Below are 11,101 nucleotides of genomic sequence, written 5' to 3' on the forward strand. Positions count from 1 at the left end.
TACAAAAATTTCTGTAGTAAAAATTTAATAATTTTATATTTGATAAAAAAATTTGTTAATGATCTACGGATGGTAAAAACTATGAGCTAAAGATCCCTGTCCGAGATTGCCTACTCATTATAAGTTTTGAAAAAAGATACTGGTTCTGTGGCAGTGGCGGACAGTCCATTAGGCTAACTAGTCCCCATGGCCCCATGACAAACCCGTGCGTCTATCATCTGTAATCTATCAGTCAGATTCAGGCTTTGATCATATGCAATAATCATGCGAACATTATCTTGTTCCTAAGTTGTGGAGCCCCATGGCGACTTCAGGCAACTCTTATGGCCCGGGCCCTTCCGGTAAGTTCCCCCTCTCTCTAGCCTTTTAAACAGTCCTGGCTGTAGTTAATTATACGCTGAAGATCTATGCACAACACTTAGATCACTGACGTGATAGACGTCATACCCGGAATTTTCCAGTGCGTTGTTAAACACTGTGACCGCTGTGCGGTGTTTCGTTTAAAGTTTAAACTTGTTAGTGTTTTGCAGTTACCAATATCTTTGAGTAATTAAAGTTTAATATACAGTATTATACCGATCTTTTGTGAAGTCGCGTAACTGTTATATCATTATAAGTCAGGAACTCTTAAGCGTCGTGAAAGAAAACGTGCGATAGAAGCACACACAGAAGTAATGACAAAAAATGGGAAGCAACATTCAGTAACAGTTACAGAACAAATGCCTCTTGATGATCTTCTGCTCAAAGTGCTGCTGTGCACGAGGCAACTTCTCATTCTCAAGATGTTCGAAATGTAAAAACAGGAAGTAAGTTTGGCAATGACAATAATGGGCCAAATCAGTTTGTTGATGCAGTAGAGTTAGACACCGTGACTGATGCTACTGCTGATAATAAATCTGACTTTTATAAAGTGGATGAATATTCAATTAATACTGCTTTGCGGCCAACAGCAGTTACTGATAGTATGTGTGAGTACTGTGTTAAGAAGGGAAGTGAATTATGTCAAAATAAAAACTCAAGCTGAAGCATCTTAACTTACAGATGAGATCGGCAAGCACGATATTGCTCGACGACATTTTTTACAATTGTGTACGAGCTTACCTCAACGGAATTTAATCGATCGTGGATATGCAACTTGCTTTCCTCGGGGAACGTATACTGTTTCCATTTCAAGTTTCATTTTCAACATAGAAAAATTCTTTTTGTGGTGATGGGTACAATTTTCAACTTTTCAATGTTAACAATTAAATTCACTCAAGTTTTTTTTTGTTACTTTTAAAAGTGTACATATTTTTATTTCACATTATTAAAAAAACTGTTTTCAATAACTGGTATAACTGATATAGGTAACTGGTATAAGCAAGCCTTTAACAGGTTTATTTTGCTTTTTAATGTTTAAAAGGTTTTTCCCGGACTCTTCAGGGACAAATGAAGCAAGAATAGAGTTGTTTTTATTTATCCAAATTCTTCTAAATTTTTGGTTCATCACAACAAATTTATTAATTTTTAGTTCATCACACTTGCTATCTTTATTACAAATTTGTTAATTAATCTTCGTTCAAATAATAGGACTTCGTTCAAATAATAGGACTTCGTTCAAATAATAGGAAAAATTTTTAAGATCAAAAAAAATTTTTTAGAAGTTACGGTTTTTTAAACCTGCAAAATTTTCTATAATAAAATACTTTTAATTAATGTCTCATAAAAAAAGAAAAATATTTTCTAAAATGATTTTTTACTTTTAACATGTTCAGCATGAAAAACTTAGTATATTCTAATTTTTTTAGAGCAACTTTTAAATACTGTTAATATGTTAACCAAGTGAAATTCATTTTATTTTTTTCATTTCATTTTATTGTTAGGTTAATTTTAAAGGCATATTTTATTTTTTATAAATTTGTAACTTTCGAATAAATAAATTTGGGTATGGTTTTATCTTAAAGAGGATATTTTTATGCCCCTTCGCTTTAAATACTTTTGGAAAATATTTTTTTAATGTAAAAGTGAATTTAAAAATTGAAGAATTTTTCCTGCAAAGCCATCTTTACTATTGTAAAGCCAAAGGATTGTTTGACCAGCAATAATCCACCTGTTGTGTCAAAAACTACCACATTTCTTGTTAGCAAGTAAATAATTACATGCCTGAAGAAAGAAAGTTAGCTTATAGCTTATTGAAGAACCAGTTAACATAGATTTCTCAATGCCATTTATAATCAGTGGCTCTATCTAATCAATAAGCAAAATTTTAGAAACATTTTTTCCCTTTTTTTTTAAGTATAGCTTTTTTGGCCAGTTAATGTACAAATGAATGTAATTAGATGAAGTTGGTGCTTATGGTATATGAATGAATTAGTTGAGCTTAGTTCCCAAACTTCATTTATCTCGACATAATTTATTTTCAACAGCAAAGATCCAACTTGTTTGAAGAGATTGAAGTTAGTATTATTTTTACACGACTCCATTTTTTTAAAGTGTATTCCTCTTAACTTTACTTGTCTTAACTTTACTTGTCACAGTGGATCCCCCCGATTACGTATTCACAGCGGTCCCCTTGATTACTAATTCACAGTAGACCCCCCCCCCTCCAAATTTTATACAGCATACAAATGAGTTCATTACCATTCAACCAAAGAGCGCTGAAGTTATGCAATAACTTATTTAATATCAAGAGATGGATGAATTAACTCTCGCTGCTCGGAAGCCTAGAGGGTTCTCCACTTAGAAAATTATTATGAGCAAGAATTCTATCATTTATTCACAAAAACTTCAACTTATTACATTTGCCAAGGAAATTTGCTGAGTCTAATAACTTCTATAAAGTAGTTTCAGGACTTAAAGAGATGTTATTTTCTAATCATTTTCAAAACATGTTGTTTCTTTTCTACCTTTTTTTTCAGATAAGATCCTTCTTGATTTATACTATCAAATCACTCATGGAAACCAAATATAGTGATCTTGACAAAGTAACCTCACTGGTTTCCGCTATCTAAACCATACTTGTCAATAAATGATAAAGGAATTTAAAAGAAAAACCAATTTTGAAGAATATTGGGAAATTACACCATTGCTAAATAAAATCCACCTCTGTCAGCCATAGGAAAATACCAGCTCATATCGAAGTGATTAATGTAAAACAGGGATTGATAAATATATTAGCGAGTCAAATATAAAGCTCACAACACAAATTGTCACTACCTACTTACTTCCTCAACTATCCATGATTAAATTCATAATGACGATGGTACTTTCTCTTAAATAGAGGTGAAATTGAGTTAGCGAGATCAGCACATCAGATGCAAGAATATTTCTATTCATGAAAAATTTGGATAAGTTGAGTGGCAGACAAGTCAAACAAATTATCCAAATTTTTCACTTGTATTGAATCATCTAGCCACTATTATTTGTCCAAATAACAAGCAATTGGATAATATTGAACTGTATAAAAAGTTTTTACATACTAACAGGTTCTTGAGATTCTAAAAGAAATTTAAAAATTCTGAAGAAGAAAAGAATTTTTTTAAACTATTTTATTTACTTATTTCAAAAATAAGTTTTCTAAAATGTGTTTAAGAAAAGTATTTTACGTAGCTTTTATGTAAAAAATTCTGAAATGTTAATTAGCAGCCAGTACAAAAAAAATGTTATTGGCTATTCATATGTGTAATTAAAAAAGATTTAAAAAATATATGATCTATTAAGGGTTTATCAAGTCTCGATTTGCTGCTATAAGGAAATGGCTGAGGCGTTTTGCCGAGACAATCTTCCCACGTGTTAATTTTAGAATCAGTTTCTATTGCGTGTTTAAGAAATAAAAGGATTTTAAAAAAACTTTTTGGAAGAAAAAAATGTCTAACTATTGCTTACATTTTGTTGACGTAAAAGTTCAGATTGTTTGTTATTTTAATCTCAATTGTTAGATTTTAGTGGTACTCGAGCTTCTGTGATTGTAGAACGTCTCGGGTATATTATTAATATATCTATTCATAGAAGATTTTATTAAAAAAGTAGACTGGGTCTGGGATTCCTCACCCAAAACTTTTTTAACAAAGTTTAACACAGAAACTTAATTTTAGTATTTTTTAATTTTGCCATCGAGGTCGGTAGTTTGTTTGCAAAATACTGGTTGAGAAACAACCAGTCTATTGCAAACTGAACTGAGTTTTCCTATTAACAATATACTGTAGACTGGGAAGTTGTTGTTTTTTTTTTCTTTTTTTTTTCATAGTAACTGCATAATGGTTATGTCTTTGCAAGGAGGTCTATCAAAATGTAACAAGCTATTACGTCTTAAGTATCACGCAATTTTGATAATTAATAGATTTTTAGAGACAGTACACTGGCCTAACCATCCTTAACTAAATACAACAGCGTCTTATAAAGTACATGAAAAAATTTAAGATTTTTGAAGTTTTGAATGCAATCAAAAAAATTAAATTTGAGTATTTCACTAATCTTTTATTTCACGAAATGAAATTTTCTAAAGATGGTGGACAGGTTTTTAGCTTAAAGGTCTTCTAAAGTTTTAAAGGTCTTGTAAAATTATTTTATCTGATAAAATTATTTCTCCGCAGCACACAGCTGAGATCATCAAACATATCAAGAGATGATCGTTTGTCAAGTTTAGATGAAGTTGTTGTGACTCCTTAAAATGGGACAAGCAACTTTACTAATTGCTTCCAAATTTGATGGCGTATAAGTTCCTACATTTTTGGTTTTCCCGAAAACTCAAAAAATAGGAAAACCATGGAAACATATTATTTAGTATCTTTAAATAGTATGAAAAAAAAAAAAAAAAAAAAAAGATTCAAAACGTGAATTTTGAACGATTGTCTTTGTTCTTTATTTTAATAAACTATTTTTCATTTTAACAAAAAGGAGATTTCTCTAAAAATCAATCTTTCAATCTCACTTAAAATGTAAATCTCACTTAAAATGTAAATCTCACTTAAAATGTAAATCTCACTTAAAATGTAGATGGATACTTCATGAAGAGATCTGGGTAACTTAAAACATGAAGAGATCTGGGTAACTTAAATAAATATAAATCTTTCAATAAAAATAAAATAAATATTTTATATAAGTTTCATTTAAAAAATGTTATTAAAGCAAAAGATTACACAAGGAATTTGACCAGCAAAATTTCCGATCTAATGCATCTCATACGCCATATTTTTTCAAGATATTTTCTGAAAACTTGTACCTCAACTTTTCTCTGTGCTTGTAATGACATAGAATGTTTATTTTGTAATAATGCCGTAAACCACGTGCAAGCTTCTCGTATGTCATGTTTGGGTTTCCTCTAAGCTTTCCCCATCTCGAAGAAATCTTCGCAGAGCTAGTGATTTCAAACTCTCCAGTGCGCTTATCGATCCATCGCACACAATCCGTTTGACGTTCTTTCAAAAGTTTCAATATAAACTGGTAAAGTCTGATCTTATCTAAAAGAATCAACTATTCGTCAATAAGCAACTGATAAGATAACAAATGGCATCTTTATTTAGATATGTTATTTTAAGAACTTTAATCATTGTATCTATTATTGTAGTTACCTGTAATAGAGCTTTTAAAGAATTGCGTTTTTTCAAATGCTAAGTTTTCATTCGGTTCGACCTTAACTTGCATGGTATTGATTGAGGTATTAAATTTTTCAAATTTTATATCATCACCACCATTTTGAGAGACAAACGTTTGGAGGGCAACTCGAGAGTCTAGAAAAGCGTTTATTAAAGACTGATTGTGCAAATACCCATTGGAATAATTTGCAAGTTCATCTGAATTAAAGAAGCATTCTGTTTTATCAGTTTTTTGATTATCTTCGTTGCTGTTTTCTGATGTTAAAGAGTCCTCCAAGCTATATAGGGGAAAAAAACAAAAATATTCGTTTGAGTCTACCAAATTAAATAAAACTAAATTATTTATGACAGTTGTGTCCCGACAATGCACACTTGGAGGATAGGGAGAGGGGAATATCTTGAAGTGTACATTAAAGTAAAAAATAAAAATTAGGAATTGGGGAAGTCTCTAAAAGTGCCACGAGTGATTGCTAACAATAGCTTTTAGAACTTTCATGCAAAAGAACAACTTAAAGTTTTGTAACTTGGTATAAAACAATTCTTTTCAGCTTCAAACAAAAATTTTTTAAAAATTCATATAACGAATGAATGCTATTATATATTTATACTGTTATATTTTTAGAGTTGTTTATCAATAATATGTGATAAACAACTCTAAAAACTCAGCAATTTTTTGCTAAAAATATATTTACCTTAAACGTCGGTGAAATAAATCCATATCGTACTTGTACTCTGATATTTCTAAATTTAAAAAAATATATCTTTCAATAACAAATTTCTTTTTTTGAAGTTATTATTATTGCTTGTTTATTTATTTTACTTGTTATTGTTTTTTAATCAATAAGATATTTTTTATAAAAATCTTAAAAACTAATTTATAAGTCTGTTTTATTATGTTAAACTGTTTCTAAAAATTGATGAAAATATATTTCGGGTAAAAAGTTGTGAAATCAAAATTTAAATTTAAATCAAGCTGCCCCACTCGGGCTAATCATTATTGGCATAATTAATTTAACATTTACATATTAATGCAAAATTTATACCCATAAATTTACCATATTTCTGAATAGGTACAAAATCCGAGATATCCAACGCCATCAGTTCATCTAAGTTTGGAGATTTTTCATGAAAGCTACCAGGACTAAAAAAAGTCACTCATATTTATTGGCGAATCCGTTATTCAAAAGTTTATTATTGGTAATAAAAAAATCAAAATAATTAGAATTTATTCGTATATAAACTTAACCTTTCTGAAGAAGAATTTTTGTCACTGTACTCTGAGGATTCATCTAAATATCATACTTTTATCATTAGTTTAAAAAATATTACTTTCATCTAAAATACTGATTGTGTCACAAATTCCTCCTATGCCACTTTTTTTATCACCACCCTCAAGATTCCAAACATTTTTTTTTTTTTTTTTCAAATTCATAATCTGAAAAACTTTAAAAGCTATTTTAAAAAGTGAACGTATCTACATACAACAGTTTTTTGCATCACCAAAAGACCATACATTTTCAACAGTTGGAATATCAACATCCCAAAAACTAAAGAAGAAGAAGCAATTTCATAAAAACGTAGAATATTTGACTAAGAATTGCTCTGACCGCATTATAAAAATATCGAAGTACGAGTAAACCTTTCTATTCCCTAAGGCCCAATTAAGTGTAATTAAATGTAACAACAAATTGTTTAGCGATTATTTTTTCTTTCACATAACCCAATAACAATTAAGCTCTGAGCAATTATAACGTAAGAGAAACTATATGTATCTATAACGTAACGAAAGTTGAGAGTTGTATCAAAAATATCCCAGCAATACCTGCATTGTTCATATGCGTCCATCCTTTTTCACATAAGCAAACAAAAGAGCAGAGCGGAAAGATACGCAAAGCCTGACTCGCGTTTAATTTAATTTCTTTTTGGAGACTAAGTTCAAGCCAAGATTAACAGAATGAAAATTTCTAATGTAGGTTTTACGTAGATAAAGTTGGAAAATATTTTCTAACTACATTTAATAAAATATGCGTCATTAACACCCACTCGCATCTTCACCAGTTAATGAACATTTGACACTACATTCGAAGATGTGCCAAACCGTTTTTGGCTAATGAAATATTGGCTTAAAAACTACTTCGTAATAATTACAGAAAGCATTTTTGTTTTCCTATTGTGGTTTTCATTAATTTACTTATGAAAAACTGTGGCTTTCGTTAAATTACCAAAGAAAAATCATTCGTAGGAAATTGAATGTATTTGTGGAAAATTGAATTTCTTTTATTCTAAAATTAGTTGTAAATAAGATTCATATTAATAAGATTTCAGGTCCAAGCAAGAAGAAAAATACTTTTTAAAACTAAAATCCAAATATTTATACCAAATATTATTAATAATATTTTTAACAACAATATTACTAAAAAAATAACAAACATATAACAAAATTGAAAAGATAAAAGGTATTTTGTTAATTTCTAAAACGTTTTTTGGCTTTAACTTATAAAACATAAAAACGTCAAAAAACATGCGAACAGAATATTGAGGCTGCAGACGTATTTTAACAGCCTCATTATAGAGTTATTATGCTTAATTTTTTTTTTCACTTAAAACGTATTATTCTATATGCAGTAAGACGATAATCCAAATTTTAAAGTGAATGTTTAATAAAATTTGGTCTTAATTCTTTAAAACATTCCTCGTAGTTTAGATTTTTAGAAGAAGCGTCTTTGCTCTATATTCTTCTCTTAATAACTAAACTATTTATACCATGGGTTGTAAAATGCGGTATCAATATGATGTCATTGTTTGTCCTGAAAAAAAAAACAAGCAAGAAGTTTATTTATAATTTTTTATCATCAGTTTATAGAGAGAAAGAAAAAGAAGAAAGCTGTGAAATTTTTTTTTAAAAGTTTTCAATGTTTAAAAGTCTCCTTCATTTGTGGTATTCTTCAAGAATGAAAAGTAATGGCTTCTTAATGACTTCTTAATGGCTTCTTTTCTATTGTTATTTTTCAACTATTTTTAACCTTTTTTTTTTTGTGAAAATTAACTTAAAAAATGGTTGCTGACGCTACTTTTCAGAAATTTGCTACGCTCTCAGGTGAGTAACCACAAACAATACTTCGTTAAATGGGAATTTTACATGCTACAAGTTATAAATTTGTAAGAACTATGTAATTTTAAAAATCCACTCCCATTTTAATAATTATTTGAAAAAAAAAAAAAAATCTTGTAAATAGCGAAAGAACTATCACTGAAATCGCATATAACCTGGGCCATCGAGAGAATCATGCTGGGGTTCACGAACTTGAATGATGAAAATAAATTTTTTACCGAGTTTTTTTTTTCACAAGAATTTAGTTGATTACTATGCACTTTTTTTTTTTTTTGGATGATAAAGTTGCATAACTTTTCTTAAACCAAATTACTTTTACAAACTTTTTTTTTTTAGCCCAATCAAATCCCAGTTCTCCCAATAAAAGAGAACATTTTCAAGATAAATTTTCAAAAAGGGTGGCGACTGGAAAGCAATCCCTACCCATCCCCGCCTTCGGAGCGGTTCCTGGGCTCCAGAAGCCCAACATAATAAGTTAGCGCGGGCCTCGCTCATCCTCTCGATGGACTTGTATATAATATAGAAAAAATAACTCTTAGAGAAAAATTTAATCTTTTTGCTGCTTCGTAGATACGTTATTCGATATTCGATATTCGATATACGATATTCGAAATACGTTTTTCACATTTATTCAGTAAATACAAGAAAATAATGTAAATAGTCTAAAGTTAAACTATTTGCATTTGAATATATTTGAGGCGGTCTAAGTCAAACATCTGAGCTGGAGTGTTACTTGCAAAAGTTGATGATCTTTTAAAGTATTTTTTATTTTTTCAGTTTTTTAGCGACTTTTTAACTCGTCGAACTCGTTGATTATTCAATAGGAATGTACCCAGCATGGTCAAATAAGCAGAGTACCCCAGCTGAGAGTGCGATGATTACCGAAAACCAGCCGACTACATAAGACCAGCTATAACTAAGTAGCGTCGTTGTGCTTCTTTGGCTTGTGTACGTCAGCAATCCCATCATTAAACATAAAGCTGTAAGCAGTTAAAAGTAAAACGTATTAATTTTTTCTTTGACAACATTTTTAAAGAAAGACATGCAACAATTTTTATTTTAATAATCGCATTTCACTGTTAAAAATTCTTTTTACAGTTAAATCACGGTAACTCGAACACCGGTTAATTCAATAATGGAATAAACTTAAATCGAACCTTCGTTAAGTCGAACCATTTTCCTTGGTCCCTTGAAGGCTCGATTTACCAAGATTTAACAGTAAGTTTAAATTTTTTTAGAGTTTCAAATCATTTTACCTGTGATGTTGAAGATAACAGCTAGTAGTTTAACCGTCAACATTTTTTTAGTATGAATAAAAACACAATAAATAAACGCAGTCAAATACCCAAAGCATCCCATGATCATAAAAACTTGTGTCACTCTCAACTCATCTAGAATTAGGAATTAAAGTCTGTAATTTTTGGCAACACTTCTGTTTTTAAACGTATACTTTTCTAATTATTTTTTAATTGTAAAATCAAAAAAAAAAAATTATACTGCTTGTTCTTTCCATGCAAGTTTGTTTTGAAAATGGATGCCTACAAAAAATCCAAAGACCGGCGTAAATAGCATTGCCATTTGCATATGAATACTTTTCCCAATAATTTCCTGCAGTTGACAAAACAGCGAGGACCGCACCAATGACCACCAACCAAAAAAATATATGACGTGAGTATTTTCGCGTAAGCATATTTCAAAGTATGAAATTTTTTATCAAACCTTCAACTCGATGGCTATCCTATGCTTTTTTTGTTTTGTGTTTTTTTTTTGAGCTTTTTGATTCTGTGAGTTGTTAATGTTGTTGTTAAAGCCTCCGTTGCATTGGCTTTAAATTTTGCATAATATAAATATTTATGCAATTGCATAATAAAGTCAACAGCAAAGAGGTGATAATGTTTTGTGGAATAATAACGCAAATAATAAACAAAATACTGTTCATCAGAGTACAGTGACAAAAATTATTCTTCAGAAAGGTAAAGTATATTAATAAATAAATTCTAACAAGTTGTTTCTAGTTGATGACTATAAAGCGTTAACGCCAAAATTAATATTTCTAATTTATTAAATTAAAAAATCCGAAGTATTGATGTAAAAAATTTTTCCTGAGCATGTTAATGAATTTCAAAAAATGTTTAGTCATAAATTATATAACAAATAAATTATATCTAAATTGTATTATATATAAAAAAATATACATACTATGTAATAAACAAAATATATATAAACTCTATGAAAAATAGTTTGAATATTTTTTTGCTTGGCAAATATATTATTATATAATATATAATTGCATATAAAATAATTAATATAATTATGTATTTATTATATTACAAATAGTTTATATATAAGTTATACAAAAAATGAAAAAAATTTTTTTTTAAAAAGAAATTGCTGAGATAAAATGTTTTTATTTTAT

At 29.3% G+C, this 11,101-nt stretch overlaps 2 protein-coding genes across 2 annotated transcripts; both read right to left on the bottom strand.

The window, feature by feature from the left end:
- Positions 1–5,155: 5,155 nt before the first annotated feature.
- LOC149883564 (uncharacterized) lies at positions 5,156–7,418 on the bottom strand. The gene is made up of 7 exons (XM_090097592.1): positions 7,396–7,418; positions 7,056–7,120; positions 6,820–6,862; positions 6,617–6,714; positions 6,266–6,314; positions 5,550–5,851; positions 5,156–5,438 (listed from the first exon to the last, which is right to left on the bottom strand). The coding sequence occupies exons 1-7, from the start codon at positions 7,416–7,418 to the stop codon at positions 5,158–5,160; spliced, it is 861 nt and encodes a 286-aa protein (XP_089953718.1). The 3' UTR covers positions 5,156–5,157.
- Positions 7,419–9,284: 1,866 nt separating this feature from the next.
- Positions 9,285–10,498, bottom strand: LOC149883565 (lens fiber membrane intrinsic protein-like). Its single transcript, XM_090099232.1, has 3 exons — positions 10,183–10,498; positions 9,942–10,076; positions 9,285–9,665 (listed from the first exon to the last, which is right to left on the bottom strand). The coding sequence occupies exons 1-3, from the start codon at positions 10,373–10,375 to the stop codon at positions 9,499–9,501; spliced, it is 495 nt and encodes a 164-aa protein (XP_089955358.1). The 5' UTR covers positions 10,376–10,498; the 3' UTR covers positions 9,285–9,498.
- Positions 10,499–11,101: the final 603 nt, after the last annotated feature.

Source organism: Hydra viridissima, unplaced genomic scaffold (assembly GCF_058129835.1).
Source record: "Hydra viridissima isolate aposymbiotic clone 2 unplaced genomic scaffold, HvirCarnegie_v1 scaffold_9, whole genome shotgun sequence".
NCBI lineage: Eukaryota > Metazoa > Cnidaria > Hydrozoa > Anthoathecata > Hydridae > Hydra > Hydra viridissima.